At 59.6% G+C, this 26,924-nt stretch overlaps 3 protein-coding genes and 1 long non-coding RNA gene across 6 annotated transcripts in view; 1 reads left to right on the forward strand and 3 right to left on the reverse strand.

Annotated features, from left to right (window-relative positions):
- TPGS1 (tubulin polyglutamylase complex subunit 1) overlaps positions 1-6,676 on the reverse strand; it is a 25,979-nt gene extending 19,303 nt beyond the window's left edge. The window contains exons 1-2 of one of the 2 annotated variants that reach the window (XM_040462565.1): positions 6,308-6,676; positions 3-563 (exon numbers count right to left, since the gene is read on the reverse strand). In XM_040462565.1, coding sequence (XP_040318499.1) covers positions 26-563; positions 6,308-6,645 — 876 coding nt within the window. In that variant the 5' untranslated portion in view covers positions 6,646-6,676 and the 3' untranslated portion in view covers positions 3-25. Of the gene's footprint in view, position 1; positions 564-6,307 lie in introns of both variants that reach the window. The other variant, XM_040462566.1, reaches the window with a different exon arrangement.
- Positions 6,677-7,803: 1,127 nt separating this feature from the next.
- Positions 7,804-12,445, reverse strand: MADCAM1 (mucosal vascular addressin cell adhesion molecule 1). Of its 2 annotated transcripts, none has more exons than XM_040462563.1 (5): positions 12,162-12,445; positions 11,709-11,981; positions 10,892-11,215; positions 8,835-9,209; positions 7,804-8,174 (listed from the first exon to the last, which is right to left on the reverse strand). In XM_040462563.1, exons 1-5 carry the CDS (start codon positions 12,220-12,222, stop codon positions 8,065-8,067), a joined length of 1,143 nt encoding a protein of 380 aa, XP_040318497.1. In that variant the 5' UTR covers positions 12,223-12,445; the 3' UTR covers positions 7,804-8,064. The 2 variants fall into 2 exon arrangements, with proteins under 2 accessions (XP_040318497.1, XP_040318498.1); XM_040462564.1 differs by having other exon boundaries at positions 11,027-11,215; positions 12,162-12,443.
- A 7,052-nt stretch (positions 12,446-19,497) lies between these two features.
- On the reverse strand, positions 19,498-20,674 carry LOC121021893 (uncharacterized). Its single transcript, XR_005786732.1, has 2 exons — positions 20,214-20,674; positions 19,498-19,807 (listed from the first exon to the last, which is right to left on the reverse strand). It is a non-coding gene; the product is annotated as an uncharacterized LOC121021893 (long non-coding RNA).
- Positions 20,675-25,210: 4,536 nt separating this feature from the next.
- CIMAP1D (CIMAP1 family member D) overlaps positions 25,211-26,924 on the forward strand; it is a 7,090-nt gene continuing 5,376 nt past the window's right edge. The window contains 1 exon segment of the mRNA XM_040462575.1: positions 25,211-26,155. Within this exon segment, the coding sequence (XP_040318509.1) occupies positions 25,645-26,155 (511 nt within the window). The 5' untranslated portion in view covers positions 25,211-25,644.

A 26,924-nucleotide genomic window follows, 5' to 3' on the forward strand; every position in this document is an offset into this window, starting at 1 on the left:
GGAGGCAGGGAAGGCGTGTGGGCACTCAGCCCACCGGCTTGACCTTGGCTATGAAGAGGGCGGCAGCCTTCTCCAGGAACTCCTCCCGGGTCATGGGGGAGCTGGGCCGCCGAGCCACCAGGGCACGGTCCATGGCCAGCGCCAGGCTGTCGGGGCCCAGGCGCGAGCCAGCCTCCAGGAAGCAGGCAGGCACAGCAGCTCCGTCGCTGGCCTGCAGGGCCCCCTCCAGGGTGTCCAGCACGGCCTGGCCCACGCGGCGGTCGGCCACAGCCAGCGTGGGGTCCTCCAGCAGCTGGTAGAGGGCGCCGGCCCGCGCCACGAACTCCAGTAGCACGAAGCAGGTGAGCATCCCGGCGCGGAAGACGTCCAGCGGCACGGCCTCATGGTCCCGGCACTGGATCTTGTGCAGCAGCGGTGCGACGACCTCCTCGGGGGCCTCCCCGTCCCGGCAGATGCGCTTGAGCAGCTCGCTGTAGGTGCGCCCGTCCAGCCCCGGCTTCTTCTTGCGCCCACTGGCACTCAGGCACTCGTAGGCCACGCCGACATTGTTGTTGAAGGCCGTCCTGCGGGAGGATAGGCGTGTTGGGCCAGCTGGGCAGAGTCCGGCACAGCCCTGGGACCCCTCCCCTGTCCCCATCTATCTTCCTCCAACAAACCAGGCCTGGGGGAGCCCCAGGGCCTTTGCACGGACTATGTGCTTTGCCTGGAGTGCCCTTCCCCCACAGGCCCTCCAGCTCCTGAGTTTTTACTGAGATGTCACCTTTCCTGTGGGGACCTCCCCTGCCTCCTCTGTTTTCCTCCATGGCAGGTACCACCATCCGACTTAGTGTAAGATGTCCTTTCGGAATGTCGGCCCAGGAACCCTAGTGCCTAGAGCACTGCTTGGCGTATGGCAGGTGCTCTAGAGATGTCTGTTAAGTCAACCAACGGGCACTGCCCCACAGGGACCGCCCGACAATCACATTTACGCTTACGGGGTGGTCACTCTTGGCCAAAAGCTGAGCCCAGCGTTTAATACGGATTAGCTTATTTCATTCTGTCACAGTCCCATGGGCCAAAAGTAGGCAAACTACACCAGGGGGTCAAGTCTGCCCCAGCCCCCCCCCCGTCCCCCCCGTCTATTTTGTAAATAAAGCTTTATTGGCACAAGGCCTCGTGCATCCATTGACATGTTGCTTGTGGTCGCTGCAAAGGCAGAGCTGAATGGGGGCTGACCCTGCTGTGAGCTGTCGGCGCAAGGTGGGCACGGCTCAGGTTCCACTGCACGGCCTGGCCGTGCAGGGGGCTTCACGAGCTGATTGGGGAGCACGGCGGTTACGTGCGGGTTGCAGGGTGAGCCTGGGTGGCTGGTTCGCCCCGTGTCTCACTCCCTCACTGGACTGGCAGCCTAGGGCCTGGCCGGTGGCCCAGCGCCACCGTGGCTGGTGGCCCGTTAGCATTTCCACCGTGACCAATAGGTATTGAGGCTCGGTGCGGGCTCACGGTCAGGCCAAGGATCCCAGAGAGGAGGGGGCCGGGCGACTGTGAGGCTTACACTCCTCCTCTGTCTGTTCCGCTCCAGGTGAGGGAAGGTACGCGGAGGCTCCACTCACCTCCCGTGTGACCTGGGCACGTCGTCTCACCTTTCTATGGGCCAGCGAGCAATGGACCCCAGCAAATGCTGGCCCGTAAGCAGCGGGTGCTTAGTGGAGGCCGGGCTGGCGCACGGCCGGTGCTCAGTACATGCTGGTCAACACGTGACCGCCACTGCGGTCATCACTGCTGCCCGGTGTGGGGCTTGTGGGCGGATGTGCTGACCCAGCGAGCTCTGTGGATCGGAGCCCCATGACAGAGGAGGAAACCGAGGCCCAGAGGCTGCAGAAGTGTAGCCTGGCGGGGGGGGGTCTCTCTGCCAGCTGGGACTCGCTTCTCCGTCGGTCGGGCTACAAACCCCTTTCTTTTCTCACTCATTGGCCCCTCGCCGTTGCTGGAGCCAGCAGTCGGTGAGACTGCCCCGGGGAGCGCTGGGGTGGCGTTAGTGCTCACTCCTTTACCACGACTGCCACCCACGTGAGCCGATGCCTCAAACCAGCCCTGTGCAGGACTTGGGTTTTGTTTTTAAACATTTGCTTATTTTTGAGAGAGAGAGAGGGAGCACGAAAGTAGGGGAGGCGCAGAAAGAGGGACACAGAATTGGAAGCAGGCTCCGCGATGTGAGCGCAGAACCCGACGTGGGGCTCCAGCTCACGAAACGTGAGATCACGACCTGAGCTGAAATGAGCCGAAATCAAGAGTTGGCCACTTACCCGACCGAGCCCCACAGGGGCCCCTGCAGGAGCCCGAAACATTAACTCCTTCCACCGGGAGGAGGAAAGAACATGGGGGAGGTCCGCTGTGAACAGACTCGGCCGTCACTGGCGCCCCAGCAGCTACGTGTCGCTGCGTAACAAACTGCCCTGAGCCCAGCGGCCTGCAATGGCAGCAAGCGTTCATGGCCTGTTTCTGCGGGTCGGGGACTTGGCAGTGGCTCAGGGTCTCTCGCGAGGCTGCCGTCAGGGTCCCCTGAAGGCTCACCCGCCGGCACCCTGGCGCCCAGGCCCGTGGCGGCGTCTCCAGAGCCACCGTGCGCCCTCCCCACGTGGCAGCCACCCCATCTGACATGCGGGCGCTCTGAAGGCCCGCCACGCCCCTCAAGTGAGAGGAGCCACAGGACGTGGCTCCACCACCGACAGGTGAGCGGAGCCACGCGCAGTCCTCTCTCGAGCCAGCTTTGGGAGTGACTGTGGTGTCCCCACGGTCCGCTCCCCGCTGCCGTACTTGGGGAAACCAAGCAAGAGTCCGTGAGCACAGCCCCTCGCGGCCACGGCCTCGTGGTGTGAGAAGCAGTCCGTGGTGTCAGGGCTGTTTGTTACTGCCGCGTGACACGGCTTGTCTTGACGACACCGACGTGGCCCAAGGCTCATCTCTTGAGCGAATTCGCTCCTCCCTAGAGATGGAGACAGCCTGGCGCGAGAAACCCCAGGAGCCGGTTGGGTCCCCTGTTCACTGAGCTCCTGAGCCCCCACCCTGGGGGTCCGGACCATGAGGGTCCTAATGCCTGTGTTGCAGGATAGAGGGATGGAATTCATGCCAAGGACTTAAAACAGCGCCCCACACGTGGGAGGGCCTCCTGCGCTCTGAGCCGCGTCCAGGGCCGCGGTCCAGTGGGCTGTCCGGATGCCGTCCGCCTCGCGGGGCAGGGAGACACGCAAAGAGGTAATCACAGTCCCAGGCAGGGTGCTGAGGAAGGACACACCCGGCCTCCAGGGCACTGGCCTCAAGTCAGCCCCTCACCCACACCGCGTGCGGGGCCGCCTGGCTCCGGCCACGTCACGCTAAAGAGCGCGAGCGTTTGTTTTAAAGATACGTGTACGTGCATGTATCTCCAGAATGAGACGTGGAAACGTTTCGCTTTAGACCAGAGGTTCTCAATGGGGGTGAGATCTGGGGACACTTCTGGTTGTTACCACCGGGTGGGTGGAGGCCAGGGGTGCTACTCGGCCCCCGGCAGGGCCTAGGATGGCCCCACTCAGAGTGAGCTACGGAACTGAGCTTGGTGGTGCCTTCTGAGCGTTTTCCCGGGTCATGGGGGGGCGAGGTGGCGCTCTTTCTGTGGCGGTACAGTGGCTCAGAGGCCCCGGGGGCCACAACACCCAGCTCGGGCTCCGGCTCTGCCCCTCAGTGGCCACACGGCCCTCAGCAGGTCTCATAAAGCTTGTTTTGTGCTCTTGGGGACTTGGGGCTGGCAGGGGGGTGGCTGACTGCACACCACTGCCACCGTCACCAATCCCGGGGGGCCAGCGCTTCTGATTTTGCAAGACGTAGGACAAGGGGAGTTTGGATGACTTCTTCCCAAACCTTTCATGCCAATGACAGCCCCAACCTGGCCCAGTCAGCCCCTCCGCATCAGGGCGAAGCTGCCCGGCTTCAGCGGGCGCCCCTGGTTTCCGCCCGGGGACTTGCCTGGCCTGGCTTCTGCCTTTGGTCCGTCAGGCAAGGTTCAGGGCTCCTGACTGCACTGTCTTCTGAGTTAGCCACTGGCTCCATCTCTGGGGGGCCCAGGTGAGCCCCGATGCCAGCGGCAGACATGCCCTCGTTCACTGCACCCTCGGTGGCCCTGCCGTTCCAAACTGCCTCCAGCCAACGGCTCCCATGCCCCCGCACTGCAGGAAACAGAGTCCCCCCCAAACTGCACGTCCATCCAGAAGCTGTGACTGGCCTTATTTGGAAATACAGTCTTTGCTGAGGGAACTAGTTCAGGATGTGGAGATGAGATGAGGTGGCCCTACATCAAATGTCCTCAGATGAGAAACAAGAGGACAGAGAGACACAGAAGGAGGGAGGCTTACCCTGGAGGGAGGAGGGCCGTCTGGAGACCCCTGAGCTGGGGAGGCAGGAAGGACCCTCTCCCCTGGAGCCTCCAGAGGGAGCTCGGCCCTGGGACACTGACACCTTGATCTCAGACTCTCAGCCTCCAGAACTGTGAGAGAATAAGTTTCTGTGTGTATTTCTCTTTTTTTAAGATTTTATTTTTAAGTGATCTCTTACACCCAACGTGGGGCTCGAACTTACAACTCTGAGATCAAGAGTCGTGTGCTCTACCTACTGAGCCAGCCAGGTGCCCCAGATACCTGTTGTCTTAAGCCACCAAGTTTGTGGTAATTTGTCACAGCAGCCACGGGAAAGGAATAGGGCCCTCCTGGCCTCAAATCCAACAGACGCTTTGCGCCCTCGTCTGCGGGCCCCTGGACGGACACAGGACTGCCCCAGTCCACAACGTGCCTCCGTGTGAATTGGAAAAAGCTCTGCAAAAAGCCATTTATATAAATATCCTCATTTGTGACTGCCTGTAGGTGAGTGCTTCATGCAGTGCTTGACCTGCGTCACCGTACATGCTGGCCTTTTTCCTCCCGGCAAGATGCCCCAGGGTGCCATTGTCTGCTGGTTCCCGCCTTCATGTCTGGTTGGCCCGATCATGCTTTTCTGCGGGCTCTCTGAGGCTGGGCTCCTCAGGGTTGGGTCCTGAGCTCTTCCTGGTTCTCCTGAAGCCTTCACACCCCTCCCAGCTGACGAACCTCCTGTCCCAGTTGCAGACCTACCTGTCTACTCTCCAGCTGCAAGGTTCTCCCAGAGCCTGGAGCAACGCTGCACGCTTTCCCCAAACCAATGGCCTCCCATCTCAGTGGATGGCCCCAGGGGCTACCTGGGCCTCCCTTCCCACCCCAGCCCCTGCAGACCTTCAGACACATGTATGCTCTTCTCAGATGCCCACCTTCCACACCCCTTCCCACACCTGAGACCTCTCCCCAGCTTCTCTGTGCTGTCCTATGGCCTGTACCCGTGACTCTCTTGGGAGGCCGCCCAAAGGTGGGCACGTGCTTGAAACGTGCGGGGACCCCCTGGTGATCAGGCTGGAACACTCCCTCGCTTGGCTTCCGCTCCCTTCCTTGGTTCTTCTGCAAGCACTCCCTTATAAAATTACCTACCCACAGATGCTTGCCTCAGGCTCTGCTTCTAGGGGCCTCTCTCCAGGGGTCTCAACCAAGACCTAGCCATCCACACCCAGTCATGACCTGGTCTGGTGGACGGTGCATGTCAGAAAGCTTCTCCTCAACCCCCCCCCCCCCCCCCGATGTGGACCATTCATTCAATCCATGGTCCTCAACCACCTTCCTTGGGCTCAGAACGGTTGGGGGCGGGGCCGTGCTCCGGTACGGTGGCCATGTCCTCCACCCCACCAGGCCTCAGCCACCAGAAGGCTAAGCAGCCTGTGGGTCCCACACTGCGGCTCTACAGCCTCCAGGCCAGTGCACCCGCCGGCTTCGTGCCTGCAGCACCTTTCCCTGTGCCTAAAGCAGGCCTCTTTCTGGACACCACTCCTGCCCCACGGGCGCTACCTCCTAAGGTAGGCGTCTTGGGTGACTCTACCGCCCAGCCCTGTAAATATCCATCTTCTGGCCTAACGATGGGGATGCAACGACGCTAGTAACAACACATCTAGGAAAAAACCTAGCTTGTTAGGACCTGGCTCGGAGGTCTCGCTCCGTGACTTTGGGTGAAGTCCTCTCTGAACTTTGTGATTTTTAAAAGTGGCGTGGGCTTCAAGGGGGAACTCAGCACCTGCAGAAAGGCATCACAACACACGAAGACGGCCAGAACCACAGGCGCCAGACCCCCCCACTCCCACCCCCCCGCCGGGAGGCTTGCGCACCACAGTGCCCAGCACGCCCGCGGGCAGCGAGCTGGGGCTGCAGGTCCGCAGCGGCGCCGCCCCGGCCCCGCCCCGCACCTCTGGGAGTGGTGAGCCAGGCGAAGGTGCCACAGCGCGCGGCCCAGGCGCTGCTGCTGCAACAGGAGCTGGCCCGGGGGCTCCCCGGCGCCGCCGTTTGCAGGCGAGCGCAGGCCCATGTTCTCGAAGTAGTGCGCCAGGAAGGCGATCGGCTCCTCGGGCCGCGCCTCCAGCACCTTCAGCAGAGCCGCGCGCAGCATCTCCGTCACGCCGACCTGCCGCAGGAAGTCCTCCTCACTCTCGGTCGCTGCCGCTGCCCGGGACACCGCCGGCCGGCCGCTGTCGGGGAAACTGGCCGCCGGAGCCACGGCCGGCCGCCGCTTCTCCACTGCCGCCATCTTCGCTGAGGGCAGCGGGACCGGAAGCGCCGCCGTATTCCACAGAGCGCTGGCGCCTCGGGACGGCCATCTTGGTTAAGGGCAGAGCCCGCCCGGATCCCGCTGGAAGACTCTGGCAAGTAACTGGAGCAGTCCACTTCCCGCTCCCTTGGGTTTTAATTGGCACTTTCCCTCCGGGTTCCTCTTCACGTGGGTTGGACAGTTTCCCAGGCTTCGGTCAGGAACCTGAATTTTACCAGACCCCAAAATGGCTCTCTAGGAAAGGACATGGTTTCTGGCCTGAAGCCGGATTGTTTGCCATCTTGGTAGTGGGCGAGTCCTTCATTAGCATGGTCCCCTAGCAACCGGTTTCCTTGGTTATCAGCGATGCCGGGCGGAGCGTGCGGGCGATGGTTCCAACTCCAGGACGGAGCGCCGCCCCTGCCCTGTTTTCTGATTTTCCGCTGAGTCTGTGCTCAGCCTGGCCTTCAGCCTAGTCCAATCTCCGTCTGAGTTTCAGGCTCACCCGGTGGGGCGAGGTCTCCTCTCCCCCGCCAACCACCCACCAGGATGAATTGGGGGATCTGCTCTGAGCTCCCACAGCTCCCTGAATGAGTGGACCAACCAAGGCCCCCATTTCCCCGTCCCATGCTGTCACCTTGCCTCACCACCAGAGGGCTCTCTCACACCACAGCCTCTGAAGCTCTGAACTCTCCGGTGGCTCCCCAGTGCCCGCAGGTGGAATCCTCAGCATCTACAGCCTTTCACCTGCTCATCCGATTTCCAGCTCTCCCCAACCCCACCCGACTGACTTAGCCCCCAAGCCACCCCAAGAGAGATAAAATTTCCTTTAACGAGCCCCTTCTGTGTCTTTGCTCACACTCCTCCCCCTCCCCCCCCCCCCCCCCCCCCCCCCAATACCTGTCCCCACTTGTTTTGAGGAATCCCAGTTATTCTCAAGTTTCAGTGTTCCCACATCCAGGAGAAGCCACAAACAGTTGTGTTCTCCCACCCGGGCAGAATCCACGCCACGCTCCCTGTTGCGCCCTTTCCCCCAGCCCTGGCCAAGTGGGGGTGGGGTGCCTGTCCATCCCCACCTCTCAGGGGAGCCCCCCAGTGCAGAGGGTCGCTGGGGCTGGGTAGGAGATTCTGGCATCCCCGAGACACCACAGACACCACTGAGGTCAGACCACACACCCTTTATTCCCTAGCCCTGGCCCATTGGGAGGTGGGGCCCCAGGGGTCCCACTGAGGGGAAACTCAGATGCTGGCCATCAGAGTTAGCAGGTCATGGTTGGCTCTCAACCGTGTAGATCCAGAACCCTGCAGATGTCCTCTGTTTGCAACTGAGTGGAAGGCAAGGAAGGCCATTTCAGGCCAGTCCTCCTCAATCCAGTCTGCGTGGGGCAGGGGCCCAGAGGGTCTGCTGGGGTTTGGTGGTCAGCCAGCAGGCCTGCAGCGTCTCCACAGGCGATGGGTGAGGAACGCCAGGAAGAGCAGCCCCAGCACCAAGCTGCCCGGCCACAGGGCTGCGGATGTTGTTGGGGGACCTAGAGAAGGAAGTGTTGGGAGCTCTGAACACCTCTTGGCGGGTTTGGGGGAGAAGCTTAGTAGAATCTGCTAGGGGCCTCCACATTTACTGGGTTCCCTGAAACTTTACAAAGGACTCCACGGTTTAGAATGTCTTTTGAAATGTCCAAAAGCTGCTAGACTATCCAAAGGTTTTGGAGTGAATCTTTTGAAAGGCACATAGGACCTTGTAGTTAGAAACGGGCTGTCCAGTGAGGTGACCGCCCCCCATGCCTGTGTTTGAAATATGGCATGTCTGAATGGGAAGTGAGGTCAGCGTAAAATCCACACCACGTCTTGAGGACTTAGTTTGAAAAAAGGAGAAAAGAATGTCAGATGTCTCATTTATAGTTCTGAATGTGGCTACTAGAAAATTTGAAATGACCTAAGTGGCTGTATTCTATTCTACAGGCTGTTGTAGGCTATAAAGTTTAGAGTTTACAAAGTGCTGTGAAATCTACACAGTCCCTTAGATTTACAGTCCTCGCCCTGCCAGGTAAGCGTGATCTTACATTTGGGAAGCCCACTGGACAGTTTGGGCAATTGAAGCCGGGCGGGACCATTCCTTGTCTAAGGTCTTGATGCAAGGCTTTCCTCCTTCTGGGGCTCCCCCAGCCCCCTCCCTAGCCCGCAGAACTCACAGATTTCAGGGACCAGGTAGAGGCTGGCCATCTGTCCCCCTGGGTCCAGGCGACACTGAAACCAGCCTTCAGGGTTGCACCTGGCCCACGGCACGCTCAGCCGAGCCAGGGCCCCAGCCTCCTGCCTCTCGTAGGCTTCAAGACCCCCGGGGGCCTGGGTCCAGCTCGCTGACATACCGGGGCCACAGGCTGCCTCACACAGTAGCTCCAGACCCCCTGGTGCTGGTGACTGGTGGATCTCAGGGCGACAGGGCCTGGTGGAGCTGTTCCCAGGCGGGGGCCCAGGACTCCTGGGGCTGTGGGTGGAGCTCAGCTCTGGGGCGGCCTTGGGGGAGGTCGTTACAGGGGGCTCCTGGGAGGTCAGCCTGTGCAGGACTGGAAAACAGGGGGGTTGTTTTTTCTCCTGCCCCAGGCCCCTTCTCCTGCCTGCCTCTCCATTTAGACCACAGGGTTTGACCCTGTGGCCCCATCCTGGGCCACTTGGGCAAATCGAAGGGTATTCCAGTGGGTAGGAGTGGGGCCAGGGCCTGTCTCGGTCCTCTCCCCACTCTGAGTAAGCATCTGAACCTCTGCACCTCAATTTCCTCAGTGGTAAAGGGGGTGAGAGCCACCCATCCTAGGGGTGCCATGGAGAGCAATCAGGGTGTGGGCTTGGTGAGTACTGGCTTTTATAAATTACAGGGCTAGTAGGTGGACAGAGGGGAGGTGCTCCCTGACAAAGTGAAGGGTGCCGGGGCTCTCTGCTCATCCCTTGTGCTGGAGATGGGAGGCTGAGCCCCAGGAGGGGTTTGTACATCTTACCAGAAAGTACCTTTCAGATCCAGTGGCCTCTCTGTGTGCTCTCCCACCACCCCTTCCCTGCCCCCCGCCCCTTCCAATCGCCCCCCCCCCCCCCCCCCCCCGGGGGAGCTCCCTTGATCTACCCCCACCCCGATGACCCCAAGTGCAGTAACATGAGTTTCAGGGTGCCCTGCTGGAGAAGGGATTTGTGCTTTTTTAATGAGAGCCTGCCAGGGGCTTCATGATGTGGGCAGGGCCCCTCCCACATTAGACACGTTGTTAAATTAATAATGTCTGATACGAACTGAGCACCTGCTGTGTTCTTAGCCCCAAGTTAAATGTTTTCATTTGTTCATTCATTCAGCAAGTATTTACTGCGTACCTACCACGTGCCAGGCACTGTGATTTCATCTGTCCTTCCGTCTACCCATCGGCTCATTCGGAATGTATCTGTTGAATACTTACTATGTGTTGGGCACTGTTTTAGCCACTGGGGACGTAGCCGTGAATAAAACATATTCCTATCTCAGCGAAGCCAACAGTAGGGGAGACAGACAATGGGAAAAAAATGAAGAGAAAATCCAGGATGACAGATATTGATAAAAAGTGTCAAAGAATATGCAATAAGAGAAGTCACATGGCTCGTGTGTGTACACATACACGTGTAAGGGACAGTAACGGTGCTTTGACCCTTCAGACAGGTCAGGAAAAGCCTCACTAGGAAGGCAACCCGAGGAAAGTGAGTGATGGAGCAATGGACACAGCTGGGGGAAGAGCATTCCCAGTGGAGGCTGGAGCATGTGTAAAGGTCCTGAGGCAGGACTGCATCTGGCCTGTTGGAGGAGCAGCTGGGAGGCTCATGTGGCTGGAGCAGGGTGATGGAGGAAGAGGGAGGAGGTGACAGCAGGTCATTCAAGGCCCCGTGGATGAAGGAGGATTTTTTTTTTTGTTTGTTTTACCCTGAGGGAGGTAGGAGCCCTGGAGGACTGTGGGCAAAGTAGGACAGAATCTCAGGGGGTCCGACACAGGGTAGGTGCTCAATAAATCTGTTGAATGACTGAATAGATTAGTAGGGAACGTCACTCTGGTGGCATTTGATAGCCCCACCTGCTGTGGGAATTGTGACCGGTCCACACCGGGACACAGCAGGTGAGGGGTGGAACCAGGATTCCAGAAGAGCCCCTGGGCAGCACTCATCAAGGCACATAGGAGCTGGGTGACTTCACCTACTTCCTGGGGACACCGAGTGCAGGCTGTCCAGAACCCCGAAGACTCACCTGGGATGGGCTGGTGGTGGCTCAGCTCCAAGCCAGGCAGCTTCATGGTTGCCTGGCAGTGGAGGGTGGGTGGGGTGGGGGTCCCCAGGGGGGGCAACAGCCAGCGCTCTGTCACTCGGAACAGCAGGTCCTCACCTTGCTGGGGCTCCTCCTCCACATCCCGGCCCAGGGCCTGCACCCCCTCCAGTTCTCGGTCCCCCAGGAGCAGGGACAAGGAGAGGGCCTCGGGACTGACGGGCGTGACATTGTGCGCTGTGCAGGCTACCTCTCGGTCCTGCTTGGCCACCAGGGCTACTGGGGAGACAGTCAGCTGGGCTGGGAACGCTGCAGAACGGACAGAGGGTCGGGGCCAGGTGGGCTTAGCCCGTAGGTCAGCACTGGGCCCTGAGGAGGAGACTTGAGGGCAGGGCCAAGGGGTGAGTGGGGGCTGCTGGTGCATAGGGTGAGGGGAAGGCCCAGCGGCCACAGCTCGTGTGTCCAGAGTGCAAGATGCTGAAGAGGAGCGCAGAGCAGAAGGGGCGGGAGTCAGGAGGGGCGGGGTGGGGGGTGAGGAGCGCAGCACAGAAGGGGTGGGAGTCAGGTGGGGCACTGGGCGGGGGGTGGGGGGGGGTGGAGGCGGTGAGGAGGGCGGGGAATGGGTTGCTGAGTGACTCAGGCTGAGCTGGGGCAGTCTTTGATCGGGGCGGGGGCGGCCGGGCTGGGCAATCTGGGAGGGCGCCCAGGAAAACGCGGTATCGGACCGAGGCAGGGCAGGGCTGCTGGGCCGCGGAAAGTGCGAGGGCGGCGGGGGGGGGGGGGGGGGGGGGTGGGAGCTCACCGAACACCAGGAGCTGCACGGTCCGCTGGAAGGTCAGGTCCCCGCAGGAGCCCACGCACACGCGCGGGCCCGCCGCCGACAGGGAGGCGTTGTGCACGGTGAGGACGCTGCGGCCTGCGTCCGACCGCACGGCGCCCAGGCTGGTGTCCAGGCCGCGCCACTGCACCGAGGGCGCCCGGTGGCCGGCGCAGGCCAGCCGGCAGGTGAGCTGCCGCGACCCGCCCAAGGACACCGCCACCACCGGGCCTGGGGGCTCCACCTCCAGGGGCCCACCTGCGGGCAGACGGCGCTCTCAGCCCTGTGCCCCACCCCCACCCCAGCGACGGACCCCCTTGTCCCCGCCTTAGGGTCCTCAGCGGCCTCCCCGCCGCCCTGCTCGAGTCCTCCCTGTGCCAGCACCCCTCCCCCTCGCCCCAAACTCGTTCCCCTAACGGGGCCCCTTCCCTTGCTGACCGAGGCCTCGATGGAGGAGCCCCAGGAAGAAGGGGAGCAGGAGGCAGAGGCTCTGGTCCATGCCGGTCCGGCTCTTTCTCCGGCCCAACAGGACTGGCTTAAATAGTGGTGACCCGGCTCCTTCCGCCGCCCCCTCCTCCAGCGAGTCCCTGGGGGTTTCCCGAGGGGGTTTCCCCGTCCTGACCCCCGACCCTGGAGGCGACGCGGCGCTGCGAGGCAGAGGCCCGGGGCCAGAGATGGGGGGCGGGGGGGACCTCGCGGCCGAAGTCAGAGCAGACGGAGCGGGAGCGGGAAGGTATGAGCGCACTCCAGTTTGAGAGACCGGAAGATTGGAGGCTGGAGGCCAGAGAGGGGTGGCAGTTGAGGTCAACTGAATGGAAATCAGAACCAGGCCGGGGGAGGCTGAGCGGGCGCAGGGGTGGAGAGTAGCTTCCTTACCTCCGGGAAGTGCAGAGATGGGTGGGTGGGAGGTGGCCTCCTGGCCCCGAGAGTCTCTGGGGTGGGCTCCTGGGGGGGGGGGGGGGGTTTCGGGGGGGGGGGCCTCCTGAAAGAGGGGTCCTTCAGGGTGAGGATTTTGGGGTGGTGGGGGTCTCCTAGGGATTATGTTCTCGGAGACGGGAGGGTCTCCTGGGGGTGATGGAGCTGAGACAGGTACCACCGCCGCCTCTGAGCTTGTCTGCCCTCAGGTAAGACAGCTCTGGCCCTTGGGAGTCTGGGACCTCCCTGCTGTGTTCCACACAGGTACTGAGATCCACAGGGAGGCCTGGGAAGGGACTCTGGCCAGGCTCCCCACTCACAGCTGTCATCAGTGAGTCCTGAGAAATCCGTCCACGGTTTCCTCTTGCCTCTCAGCCCGGCCTCGTTTCTTTGTCCTTTGTGGCCACGCATCACCAGCACCCAGAGTGACACCTCTCTGCGCACAGTGACTCACACCGCAAGGCTGCCTGTGGCATAAAGGGAAGAACCCTCACTTGCCGGGAGCCTTGCAGGGTCGGGCAGCCTCAGGGCCTTGGCGTGGCTGTGCCCTCACCCTGTGCCATCTCTGCCCAAAGGTTGCCTCCTCAGAGTCTTTCCCAAGCAGCTTCAGTTTCCCCGGCAATGAGGTGTCGATGGGCCACTAGCCCTGCGCCTGTGTCCTCTCAGTGTCTCAAATGCCAGAGGCAGCAACCGAGGCACAAGAGCGGGGCCTGGCAGCACAGGGGGGAAACTGAGGCGTCTGTGTGAGCTGAGACCTGTCTTCCTTGGTCCCATCCCCCTCGAGCCTTGTGCCGGGAAAGCGGCACAGGAAGGTGGACTCCAAGGTGCGGCCCTCCCCAGGCCGGAGGTGCGGGCCTTTCTCGGGAAGCTGGGCTCTTAACCCGGGCAGGGGGCAGTGGGCCCGGTGAATGGGCCTCTTCCCAGCCCCTGACCCTGCTTCCTGCTTCCGTCCCTGCTGAGGCCTCTTGTAGGGTGTGACCCAGCTCTCTGGGCTATGCCTCCCCACCCATCACCAGTGCTCCACGGTGCTCATTCCAAGCCCCAAACGCTCTACCTGTGTGGATGACAGACCCTCACGCTCAAGGACACTCACAGCTCTAATCACCGCTGGTGTGGGCTGATCAGATTAAGAGGGTTCTGGGCAGAGGTGAGGAGGAGCTGGAACCTGGGGTGGGAGGAGGGGAGAGAGGGGAGGAAGAGGGGGGAAGAGGGACGGGACAGGGCCTGGAGAGAGGGTCGAGGTGGACCCTGGGGAGCGGGGGGGGGGGGAACTCTGGGAGCCCAGGACCAGCACTGGAGGGGACTGAACAGCATTTCGCGCCTACGTCTGGGATATCTGGTCTCATTGTTAGGAGACTGAGCCCATGGAGCCGCCTGGGTGGGGACTGAGGTCCTCCCCTCCATCCCCCGCCCCCCCAACCTGAGCTTCCTGCAGTGCCTGCCTGCAGATCCCCCCCTCCTTCCCGGCATTGTCCCCGCCCAGGATGAAGTCCTCAGTGGCCTTGGCAGGAAACCTCCTTCCCATGGAGGGTCCCAGCCTCCCCCCACCCAAGACTTGTCATCCTGGACTCTACCTTCCTATGACAGCAGTAGTTCTCTGGGGGGGGGGGGGTGGTGGTGCTGGCTTCCTCAGAGGGTATCCAGGGGAGACCACTTGCCCAGCCCCCCAGAGATGCCCATCCTCTTCAGGGACACCCTTCCCACCGGGGCTGGGCCAGCTCCACTCATCGGTGCTACTGGTCAGTTGGGGGCTCACAGCTCTTTCTTTGAGGTGGGCTGGAGCCATGAGGGCAGGGTCTTCTGGGGTCCTTCATCTAGCTCTGGTGCTGGAGGACCCCAGACCTAGGACATGCCCCCCCCCTCCTGTGGTCACTCTCTGCTTCTGTGGGTCTCAGCGATGGTGGAGAAGGCTATGGAGGCTGTGAATGATTCTTCAAGAAAGACCCACACAGAAGGCTCTGGAGGGCTGGCAAAATTGCCCTGAAGTTGCCTGGCTGAGCTAACCAAGGGAGCATGGCAGGAGGGACGATCCCCAGGGCACCAAGGTTGGGGGCCAGAGCCCCAAGTAAATAATGAACACTGAATGCTCATGAAGGACAACTCTGCATGAGTCTCTTTCTGTGAAGCTCAGTCCCAAACTGGTGGTGGCCAGGTAGCTGTCACAGGCAGGGCTGTTAGACCCGGGGGTCTACACCCTCCCTGACCCCTTGGGGCCTGTCTGAGGACCCGAGATGTAAGTTGTCATGAGCATCAAGGGGGCAGAGGCTTTGGGCTGTGATATCTGATTCAGACTGAACGGAGGCACCCAGTGCGGGGTGGGGTTGGGGTAGTCTGCAAAGGCCTCGCAGCTGGGCCCGGTGGGTATCCCTGGGGACTGTGGCGGGTCCCCCCACCAGGGGGACCTCAGGCTGGGGTAGCGCTGAGGGAGTTGAATAGGCAAGGTTGGGGGTGCCCTGAGGAGCCGGAAGGCACATCTTGGTGACAGCTGATTTTGGGGTGCTGGCTCCATCACCCCGAGGCTGGGGGACCTGAGCAGGAGTTGGTGGGGCCAGGGCTCCCAGAACTGTAACCCCTGACCTCAGGCCCTGTTGCTAAGTCAGGCTATGCTGTCCTCTAGCAGTGGCTTCTTGCTGATGGGGGCCCCACCCGAAGGGCCGTGGGACACCCTTGGGGACCCACCACCAAGCTTGTTGTGGGCACTGGGCTGCAGGGCAGGTGATTGTGCTGGGGGCGGGGGGAGGTCAAAAGGGTGACCAGGAGCTCGAGGAGAACAGAGGAGGTGAAGGGGAAGGGTGGCCCAGGGTGATGCGCCAGTGAGAAGACAGTGAGCATCAGAGGTCAATGTGGGTGTCCCTGGAGGCAGGCAGGTAGACTTGTGGGACGCAGGAGGGTCAAGGGTTTGTCCAAAGGGTTTGCCATGCTGGTCCTGACTTTGTCTGGGGCCCCGGGCCGCCATTTTGCTCAGCTCCATGCGGGACAGATGGAAGACAAAGCTGTAGTTGGGGGGGGGGGGGGGCCCAGCCTCTTGCACAGGCCACAGATGATGCCGGCAGTCATGTTCTGCACGACGCCTGAGACCAGAACTGCAGGTGAGTCAGCGCCCCTCCCAGATGCCCCCCAGGGCAGGGGGCAGAACAGGCCCAGAGTGACCCTAGGAGGTACGGGCAGACCAGGGCGGAGTTCTGGGGCCAGTCCTGTCAGTCTAACCAGAGATCTGCCCATCTGTCCGTGTGTCATCCACCGCTGTCCATCCATCTATCTCTCCACTCCTTGACCGTCTGTCCATCCATCTGCCCGTGCACGTGTCCGTCATGTGGACACCCGCTCATTTGTCCTGCCCCGACTGAGTGCCCTCACCATTCTCCCCTCGGGCTGACCGTGCCGACCACAGCAGTCACGCACTGGGGACGAGCTGTACCTGACGAGGCAGTCACTGCTGTGCCCCAGAAAGATGCAGTGCTGGTGACTCTTTGGCTTTTCGGTGAGGCGGTGAGGCTTGGGCCACCCTTTCCCATCCCCATCCGTGCCCATATCCATCCACGCAGATGTGGTGGTAAGTTCGCATCGTTCAGCAGGACTTGCCCATGGGTCACCGGGTCCGTGCTACACCAGCCACGTGCTACATCAGCCTGGCCCAGCAACCACCGGAGGCCGGGCTGGCGAAGTGACAGCTTTGGGCCACACTGTGAACGGAGGAGGCCAGGGCGGCACTGCCGGTGACTTGTCCCTACTGACCACCTGAAATATAATTCTGAATTAAAGTTTCAACTTACAAGCAGATACTTGACTCAAGTACTAGAAAACTTTTAAGTATGTTTGGAACAACTTGGCTTTGTGAATCTGTTTTTCATCTGCAATTTTGTTAAATCTTATAGATGAAAAACATCCAATGAAAATTAAATGTAAAATGCACGTAAGTGGAAAATACAGAGTAAACTTTGAGGATTTAGTATGAAGAATGTCACACATCCTAATATTTATTATATGTTGAGGGACGCCTGGCTGGCTCAGTTGGTTAAGCGTCTGACTTCAGCTCAGATCATGATCTCACGGTCCGTGGGTTCGAGCCCCGCATCGGGCTCTGTGCGGTCGGCTCAGAGCCTGGAGCCTGTTTCGGATTCTGTGTCTCCCTCTCTCTGACCCTCCCCTGTTCATGCTCTGTCTCTCTCTGTCTCAAAAACAAATGTTAAAAAAATTTTTTAAAAATATTGATTACATATTGAAACAACTGTACTTTGAATATACTATATATAAAATACATTTTATCTTACGTTCTATAAAACTCATTTTATTTATGCTACCTTTTAATTTTTTATTTATCAAAATGTTTATTTTTGAGAGAGAGAGAGAGAGGGAGAATACGAGTGGAGAAGGTGCAGAGAGAGAGGGAGACAGAGGATCCGAAGCAGGCTCCACGCCGACAGCAGAGGGCCTGATTCGAGGCTCGAACTCATGAACCGTGAGATCATAACCTGACCCGAAAGCTGACTCTTAACTGACTGAACCACCCAGGTGCCCCTTAAAGTATAAAAAAAAATTATTTATTTTGGGGGCACCGGGCGGCTCGGTCAGTTAAGTGTCTGACTCTTGCTTTCGGCTCGGGTCATGATCTCCTGGTTCGTGGGCTGGAGCCCTGCACTGACATCGAGGAGGCTGCTTGGGATTCTTTCTTGCCCTCTCTCTCTCTCTGCCTTTCCCCTGCTCGAGTGTGCTCTCCCTCTTTCTCAAGAGAAATAAACTTAAATAAAAAAAGGCTTATTCATTTTTGAGAGGGACAGAGCATCAGAGGCAGGCTCCATGCTGACAGCAGAGAGCCTGATGCGGGGCTCAAACTCATGAACTGTGAGATCATGACCTGAGCTTAAGGAAGTCGGACGCTTAACCAACTGAGCCACCCAGGTGCCCCTATGCTACTTTTTAGAAAGTTATGTATTGATTTATTGATTTATAGAGCATGAGCTGGGGAGGGGCAGAGGCAGAGGGAGAGAGAGACCCTTAAGCAGGATCTATGCCCAGCGGAGCCCGCCACACTTGGTCTCAAGAGATCATGACCTGATCTGAAATCAGAGGTGGAGGCTTAACCAACTAAGCTGCCCAGGCGCCCTAAGACTTTTTTTTAAGTAATCTTTCCACCAATGTGGGGCTCAAACCCACAACCCTAGAACAAGAAGAGTCGCATGCTCCCCTGACTGAGCCAGCCAGATGCTATTTATGTCCCTTTTTCACTGTGTTTTTTTCAACATGGTTGCTGGAGCATTTAAGTGAGCTGTGTGTTCTAGTGGGCAGGGGGCTCTGTCCTCAGGCTGGGTTTGTGGCCTGTCTTGGGCACAGAATGGAAATGTCCTTTGGTTAGGTGGGTAGCTCCCCTCTCCTCCACCTACCTGCAGGCTAAGACCTGGGAACCCCTGGTGTTTTATCACACTAGGACAGTGGTTCTTACCCTGGTGATCCTGAGTGATATGTAGCAGAGGCAGGTGGTTGTCAGGGGTGGGGGTGGGGGTGGGGGTGCTCCTGGCATGGCGATGGGGGCTGCTACTGCTCAACCCCTCCCCACGGGGCCCAGAGAACAATCGAGCCCCAATGCCAGCAGTGCTGGGAACTTCAGAGGTTGGGAAATGCTGGATGGGTGACGATGGTGGAGGGGTAGGGATTGAGGCCGGGGGTCACGGTCGGCGCTCACACCAGAGCCCTTCAGAGAAGGTCTCTTGCCCAGGAAGCTTCTTTCAGGCGTCTGCACCTGCGACATGAGTTAGGCCACAGATGGCACGGACGGGAGTCTAGCAGTTATGTCTGAGTGATGAGGCGGGGCCAAGTTCAGAGCATGGAGGTGGTTCTGCGAGGAAGGTGGGAGCTGAGGTTGCAGGACGGTGCCCGGGTGTCTGCGACAGGGGCCTGGGTGGACCGAGCTGGCGTTGGGGCTTCTGGGAAGGGAGGGGGTTCACCGTCCAAGGCTGAGACTGGCGTCCCGGCCCGTCCACACGGGCTATGGGTGCCCAGTATGGTTAGGGTTGGGGTAGGGTTCCTGATCGGGCCGGCGCCGAGGGTCAGGGGTGGGCAGGGGCTCGGGCACTTTCGGCGCCGCCGTCCTCGGTGACGATCTTCTTAGCCAGCGGGACATCGCGAATCTTGTCGTCGGCAGCGGCGCCCCGGCCCCGCAGCACGTTCGCATCCTGCCTTCCGGCCCCGGTCCCGCCCACAAGTCCCGGCGGGCCCTGCGCTCGCCCCGCGCTGCCGCACTACAACTCCCGGCATGCCGCGGACCCCGGTCGGTGTTTCCCACAAAGCACCGCGCACAGCGCCTGCAGGGCCCCGAACCGCGGACCCGCGGGGGCAGGGGCGCGTGCTGGGGGCACCTGGCTGCTTGCGAGGTCGCGCGAGGAACTGCGGTGCTCGTCCCCCGCCCCCCGCCCCCAACCCTCTGGGGTGGGCACCGGCCCGACGTCTCGGTCGCGCGGCCGCGGGGCCAGTGTCGGGGAGGCAGCGAGAGGTCCTGAACCCGGGATCTGCGTGCGGAACCCGGGAGGCAGCAGGCGCTCGATAGATACGCGCGGCATGAGTGCACAGAGGGGCGTCTCTGGGACCGGAGTCCGAGGCCGCGGGGTTCCTGCTCTCTTCCCGCGGGGCCGGGATCGCGGCTAGGGGCGCTGGGATCCCTCTGCGAGAAGGAGCCCTGTTGCTGGAGGCCGGGGGCTCATTGACCGCCCTGGGGCCAAGGTGCTGGGGAACTGGAGCGTGTCATCTAAAGGTTGGAGGATGTTTCCGGAGTCTGGCGAAATGGTGCCAGAGACCAGGGTCAGGCCGAAGGGTGGTTTGTCACGGGGGGCCTGATGTCAAAAAGCCTGAGAGCAGTTGCTAGGGATGAGGGTCACTCAATTCAACCAGTATTTATTGAATGCTTCCTAGATGCCAAGCATTGTTCTAGGTGCCAGGGTGACAGCAGAAATCAAGGTGGGCAGACCCCTGCCCCAAGGAGCGTTCATTCTAATGGAAGGGGGAGGGGGCAGGAGACACAGGGTAAAAAGCCCAACTCTGTGGCGCATGCTCATTCCTGTGGTGTCGCTATCCCGTGGTGGCTGATCAAACCACCATCATGACTACCCACATGGCATCAGCCAGCTCACGAAACTCCTGCAAGCTGCACAGTCGTCTCTCACAACTCCAGGCCAACACTGGGCAATGGGAAGAATGGTACACTGTGTTAGCCAGTGATAGATTCTGTGAGAAAAAACGAGTAAGGTGGAAGAGGGGTCGGTAGAGTGGTAAGCTGGGCGGTCAGAGGAAGATGTTTGCAAGGAGGGGTCTGAGCAGAGACTTAGCAAGCATGTATGGGGGAAAGGGTGTACCGGGTGGAAGGTACAGTGAGTGCAAAGGCTCTGAGGCTGGGGCTGCCTGGTGTGTTCTAGAAAAGCAAAGAAGGCAGAGGGCCGCAGCAGAGGGATGGATGGAGCCAGAGAGGAGAGAAAGCACTTGGCCGGGCAGGAGTCTGTAGGCTCCAGGAAGCCTGCCGGGACCCCCAACCAGCCCTCCAGTCCTCCCAATACAGCCCTTCCTTCCTCTGAACCTCAGTGTTTGCACCTGTAAAATGGAGACTTGGCAGACATGCAGCCGGGCACCCAGCAGAACACGAGAGCTCTGTCCCGCGTGGAGAGCTGCCACTTTCCTGGAGGGAGAGCGGAGGGGAGCCTGGCTCCCCTGGTTCACTGTGTTCTTGTCTTGGGAGAACAAGTCTTCTTTGTTAGAGTCCGCTCGGAACAAAGGGGCAGGCAGCCGCAGAGGCACGTGAGTCTGAGTCAGGGGGCTGACCTCAGGACGGAGGACAATTGCGAGTGCCCTGGGGGAGTGACAGATCAGGGCAACTGGGGAGCCAGAGCCGCAGCTAACGCTGGATGGGGCGGCCCATGAACACCTGGCCTGCTGCCACCCGTGTGCCAGGGACGGAGAACAGCAGGCCAGTCACTGACCCAGCCTCCTGGCGGTGCAGCCCCACTTTCAGCCTCCAGATGATTCCAGAAGGGAATGGTGGGGACTGAGACCCACAGCAGTGGTGATGTCAGTGATAGCCCCCTTCACCCACAAGTCAAAGGTGTTTGCTCTGCACCTGCTCTGGACTCCTGCCGCCTCTTCCTGTGCGCGCGCCTATGTGTGCGTGTGCTAGCGTGTTGCGTAGAGGAGTGTGGGGGCTGACTGGCGATAAACAACTAAAGAAATAAGACCCCCTCGTCTGGGTTAAGGTCAGATCCGTCCTTGAGGAGATTCAGGTCCAAAGAAGCCTTGGCTTCTTTTCTCTTACACCTGACCTCACCCCTCCTCTGCCCAGGGCCCTTCAGGGCTCCCACCTCCCTCAGGGTAAAAGCCCATGTCCACCACCTGCCCCCTCACCCCGTCCTCCTCCCTTCCCTCCCTCTCCTCCTCTCCTCCTTGCTCTGCTGGTCCAGCCACAAGAGCTTCCTCGCTCTTCAACACAAAGGCCCAGCGATTCCCCAGGGCCTTGGCACAGGCTGTGCCCTCCGCCTGGAATGTTGGGAACGGCATTATCTGCAGTAGCCTCGAGGGGAAACCTCCTAGAAGCTCATCAGATAAAGTGTGCCGTCTTCATGCAACGGGATATTACACCCAGCAATGAGAGTGAATGGTCTACAGTCGAACCCAGCAAGAGGATGAATCGTACACACTAGGTCCAGGGAAAGAGGGCTCACGGGAACGCAGTGCACTACCATTTATGTAAAGCAAAAAAAGGGGGGGACAATATAGCCCTGCTTTTGAAGTCACCATGGTGGTTACAGGGTAGAGGGGAGGACAGGAGTGCAAGGGGGGCACGGTGGGGCTTCTGGAGGGCAGGAAGCATCCTGTCCAGGGATGTCAGTGCTGGCTGTGTGGGCGGGCCTGATCTGTGGGGACAGATGCTGGTTGCAGCCCTCTGCATCAGTCTCCCCTGCAGCATCCCTGGCTCCCACACCCTCAAGTGTCAGGAGCACCCTTCCCGCCCAGTCTTTGCAACAGAAGGTGCCCCTAGACATTCTGCAGTGTCCCCTGGGGGACCGACTGCCACAGGACTAAGGGTTTGGTTCTAAAGCACTCTGAATCTGTGCTGACCACACAGTGGCCACGTGTGGTCACCGAGCATCTGGACCGTGGCTGAGCATCTGGACCCCAAGCTGAGATGTGCTGTGGGCACAAGACACACTAGGTTCTGAAGCCTTAGCAGGAAAGAAGAATGTAAAATGTCTCAAGCACAACTTTTGTATGCTGGAATGACATTTTGGTTATGCTGAGTTAAATAAAATGTATCATTAAAATGATCTTGTTTCTTTTTCTGACATGGCTGCTAGAAAATTCAAAATTGCACATGTGGTTTGCATTCTGTTTCTTGTGGGCTGTGTTGTTGCACCTGCACAGAGGCTGGTATGTAGTAGGTGCCCAATAAATGCAGCCTGTGCCCTCACAGCCAAACAAAGGCAAGGTTAGAAGTTTGGATTTGTTGATGGCACAGTGGGAGCCTGGGGGATGTTTTGTGAGCAGGACACAGGTACGGGGTGACTTTTTGACTTCAAAAGATCATTCTGTTCTTGTGCAGAAGACGGGTAGCAGGGGAAGAAGGGACGCGAGGGGATTTGGGGGCAGTGATACGTGATTGAAGAGGGATCTAATGGATTCAGGAAGAGATGGGCTGAGAGAGGGAAGAAGAACCCGGGCCCTGGGTGGGACACCTGCTCCCGTTACTGTTATAAACAACATAAGCTCCATCCTGCATGTTGCGCAGACTTTTTCCTTTGGGGCTTTGAGAAACTAAGCAGCCATGCTTGGAGGCCACCTGGCCAGAAGCCAGCTGGAGGTGAGCCCCCCAGTCCCACAGCCACAGATCCTGCAGCAACCCCGGGGAGCTGGGACGTGGGCCCCTCCCCGGGGGAGCCTCCGGATGAGCCCTCAGCCCTGGCCAACAGCAGCACTGCAGCCTGAGCAGAGGACCCAACTCTGTCTATGGACTGTCTTCAGAAGCTGTGATGTAAGAAATGTGGGTGTTTTTGAGCCACTGTGTTGGGAGGGGGGGATTTGTTATGTGGCCCAGAGAGCCAACAGCCTGGACCCGCGTAGCTGGCTGTCCACCGGAGAGTCCACACCTCACAGTTCCCAAACTGAGCTCCTGACCTTCTCCTAACCTGCCCCTCCCCTGCGTGTTCCCTCCTAGTAACAGGGAGCGTCCCCAACACCTCCGGTCCCCTCACCCCTACCTCAAATGTGCCACAAACCCTGTTGCTTGTAGTTTTAAAATAGATCCAGGACCCACCTGCTTCTTACCTCCTCCTCCACCACCGCCCACCAAGCCCCCCACCTCCCCACACCCGTCCGGGACCAGCCCCCTCCCCTGAGCCCCGCTCACGGTCTGTTTCCCCGCGGCCGCCAGAGGGCGCCGGTGAGCACCGGCTCGAGGAGGTGCCAGCTCTGCCCGCGGCCCTCCGGGGCTCCGCGGTGCCTCCCCCGGGACCCTGCACGCCCGCTCCCTCTCTCCCCATCGCTCGTTCTGTTCCACTCAACACGGGCCTCCTCGCTGCTCCTGCCGGACGCCCGGTGCACTCGAGGCTCAGACCCTTTGTACCCGCTGGGCCTCTGCCTGCTGTGTCTTCTCCCCAGACCGCCCCCTCCACCCCCAACCTCCTTCAAGTCTCTGCGTGAATGTCACCTTCTCAGTGACCACTTCATGTCAGACTGGAAACTCTCCACACCTCCAACCTCCCCTTACCCGTGGTTTTCTCTTTCTTTCTTTCTTTCTTCTTTCTTTCTTTCTTTCTTTCTTTCTTTCTTTCCATGTTTGTTTATTTTGGAGAGAGACAAAGACAGAGCTTGAGTGGGGGAGGGGCAGAGAGAGAGGGAGACACAGGATCCGAAGCAGCTCCAGGCTCTGAGCTGTCAGCACAGAGCCGGACGCGGGGCTCAAACTCACGGACCGTGAGATCACGACCTGAGCCCAAGTGGGCCGCCTAACCGGCGGAGCCCCCCCCCCGGGGCGCCCCAGCCTTGGTTTTGCTCCACGGCACTGCTTTGCCTTCGAAAGCAGTGTAACTCACTTGTTTGCTTCTTTCAACAAAAGGGTGAGGAAGGGAGTTTGTGTGTTTTGTGCACACGTCTTTTCCCAGCACCTGAACAGCGCCTGCACGCGGTGGGCACACAGATGGGTAAAGGTCGGGTTAACCCTTATGCGCTCAGACCCTGCAGCCTCCTCCGAGGCACTGAGGCCCACGGCCTCAGCCGCGGCCCCCACGTGGCGCCGTATTGCCAGGGCAGAGCCCTGTGCCCCATCCCAGTCCGGGCTTCCTTGTTTCAGTTTGCTGATCTGCTCTTTTCTGCCAGTGAATACTTTGGATTAAAAACGTGGCTCATGTGCATGGGCTTAGAATTAATTAGCTTCTCATTCACATGCTGTTACCTGGCAGTTGTGCGGGTTCTGAGCTGAAAGTGAGAGCTGGAGGAGTCGGGTGGTCACGGGTCGAGGCCGGCTGGGGTGCCTAAGCTCAGTCTGGTGATGTTGCTGGACCTTGAGGCCCCCAAAACCTCCCTTTCAGGCTCAGGCAATCATTCCAGTCTGTTCCCCGCCCCACACTCGCTCTTGGCTCCTTCCTATGTCACAGTGGGGAAACTAAGGCAGCTGAGTCCCAGCTAGAACCTGGATGAAGGACTGTCCTCCGGCCGGCACGCTGGTCTTTCTCTGCCTGGCCTAGGGTCCTTGAGGCTGACCCCAGCGGCCGTATCCTGCACTTCTGGCCAGCTTGGGTCAACCAGAGACTCTGCCAGGAGGGAGAGGAGGAGGTGGGGGTGTCTATCTCCCATCTCCATCCTCAGTGCCCAGTTCTGGTCACAGCTCTGGAGTTTGTGCTGCTTCTGGAAGGAAGCAATGGCTTGTGTACTTTGGGGGCCCACAGGTTACTGAGGATGGGGCTGGCTATGGGCTGATTTGTTGGCCGAGTCTCCCCAGGTGAAGGGAGCCCAGTAAGCACCCTGAGGTGGGAACTGGCTTGAGTGGCTTTAAGGACTGGGAGGTTGCTACTGTGGCCAGAGGAGAGGGGGCGAGGGCAGAGGGGGCAAGACTGGGCCCCGTGGGGCCTCGAGTGCCAGGGAGGGCTGGCAGTGGACGCCCAGCACTCCCAGAAGGCTGAGCTGGGGTTGCAGTCTGGGAGAAGACCTGGACCCTTGAGCTAAAATCTGAGTCAGAGAGCCCTGGATTCAACTCCTGGCTCTGCTGATGTTACCCAGGGACCTGAGCTCTGAGCCTCAGTTTACCCACCTGTAACCACAGGTGAGGTTTTAGCAGCTGCATTTCCGTCAGTGAGATGCTGAGATAATTAAACAACACGAGGCACATGAAGTGCCTGAGCACATGGGAATTTTCTGGTGGCCCCACACAGACCATGCTATCCCTTTAATGTGTGGGGTCTGTAGTAATGTCTCTCTTCCATTTTTTAAAATAGTTTATTTATTTTGAGAGAGAGCACGTGTGGGTGCACACATATGCGGGGGTGGGGGAGGGGCAGAGAGAGAGGGAGACACAGAGTCTGAGGCAGGCTCCAGGCGCTGAGCTGTCAGCGCAGATCCCGACACGGGGCTCGAATCCACAAACCGCGAGATCATGACCTGAGTCGAAGTCTGACACTCAACCGACTGAGCGCCCAGGCGGCCCTGTTTTCTAGCACATTTGACGCCTTCTTATATACTATGTGCTTATTTATTAGGTTATTGTCTGTTTCCTTTGTCCTCTCCTGAGAACACTACCTTCTTGTCTGTGTATTCCTGTTGTATCCCCACCAACCCAAACAGAACCTGTATGCAGTAGGTGCTCAATAGGTGCTTATTGGATGAAGGCAAGAAGGAAGGAAGAATGCAGGCAGGCTTCTCGGCCTAAAGTTGCAACCCCCAGAGTGGTAAACTCACTGTACGACCTTGGGCTGCGTCTCAGTTTCCCCAGCTGTAGAAATGGGGCCGCACCGCCCATGACCTCACCAGTCCCTTCTGCTACATGGCTGTAGGTGTTGTGTTTGTGGCTCTGGCTCCCTGGAGCCTTCTCTGGCCCCGGCTGCCCAGCTTGGCGGCTCTCCGGGGACTTGCTCTGCTGACACCGGATTCTTCCCTGGACCATCCAGCCACCGGGCCGACACTTGATCCTGGCCTCACTTCCAGGCCAACGTCCGCCGACCAGCCTGCTAAGGCCGGGGCCCCAAGACTCTGTGCTGCGGGACAAGGGACTGTCTGTGCCGTCCCCAGGGGGGGTGTGGTGAGGCTGGGGCTCTGCCGACACCAGCACAGGCTGCAAGGACTGAGGACAGTACCTGACCTGCGGCCTGGAGCCGCTGCGGCTGAGGAGAAAACACCAGGCGCAGGACCTGCCCGGCCCCTGTGCCTCGTGCAGCCACCTCCCCTGCTCACCATGGGGACCCTTAGCTGCAACCCTGCTCCACGGCTGACCACTGAATGCCAGAGTGTTCAGACCGGCTTGAGGAAGTCCTGTGGGACGGCCACCTCGGAGAACGGTACGCACCAACTGTGGGGGAGGGAGGCCATGGTGGTGGGATCTGGTCCTCTATTCTCCCCAGCTGTGCTGGGGCTTCTAGAATATTCTGGGAGCCACCTGGAGGGGGGAGGCTCTGATGACTCCCTGCTCCTCCCCAAACCTCAGTTTTCCTCCCAGCAGAATGGGTGTGAACATAGCATTTCTGTTGGTTCTTGTGCAGTCTTCCACCCAGCAAGGACTGAGCATTTTATGGGCCAGGCACCCTTGCAGGTGCTGATGCTACAGCAGTGACAGAGCAGCAAAGGTCTGTGGGGGAGACACACACAAGGCAAAACCAATAAGCAGAATTTATGGCATATTAGTGATAAGTGCCTTCAACAACGTAGAGCAGCAAGGAGAGAACGGGCGGGTGTGGAGGCTTGAGGCCTGGACACTCCGCAGGGGCCACGGGCATCCTGGTTCTGACGCTGTGCATTCTCAGTGAGGGTCGAGGCCCCTGCCTCATTTATCTGTGTGTAGCAAGACAGCAGGAGTTAAGCTCCGTGGCCCTGACATTCTTGCTGAGGACACCAAGCACTGCAGTTGTGGTGGGGTGTCTCTCTCGGGGCCTCAGTTTCCCCAACGTGACAGTGTACCTCTGTCTGGGCCTCAGTTTCCCCAACGTGACAGTGTATCTCCGTGTCTGGGCCTCAGTTTCCCCAACATGACAGGGTCTCTCTGTGTCTGGGCCTCAGTTTCCCCACGTGACAGTGTATCTCCGTGTCTGGGCCTCAGTTTCCCCAATGTGA

This window comes from Herpailurus yagouaroundi, unplaced genomic scaffold, assembly GCF_014898765.1.
Source record: "Herpailurus yagouaroundi ecotype Mexico unplaced genomic scaffold, PumYag 348, whole genome shotgun sequence".
NCBI classification, from domain to species: domain Eukaryota; kingdom Metazoa; phylum Chordata; class Mammalia; order Carnivora; family Felidae; genus Herpailurus; species Herpailurus yagouaroundi.

Coding starts and splice junctions, on each gene's coding strand:
- MADCAM1 (XM_040462563.1), bottom strand. CDS start 12,222: ATGGACCAGAGCCTCTGCCTCCTGCTCCCCTTCTTCCTGGGGCTCCTC. Junction 11,982..12,161: donor GCTCCTCCATCGAGGCCTCG/GTCAGCAAGGGA, acceptor GTCTGCCCGCAG/GTGGGCCCCTGGAGGTGGAG. Junction 11,216..11,708: donor CGTGCAGCTCCTGGTGTTCG/GTGAGCTCCCAC, acceptor TCCGTTCTGCAG/CGTTCCCAGCCCAGCTGACT.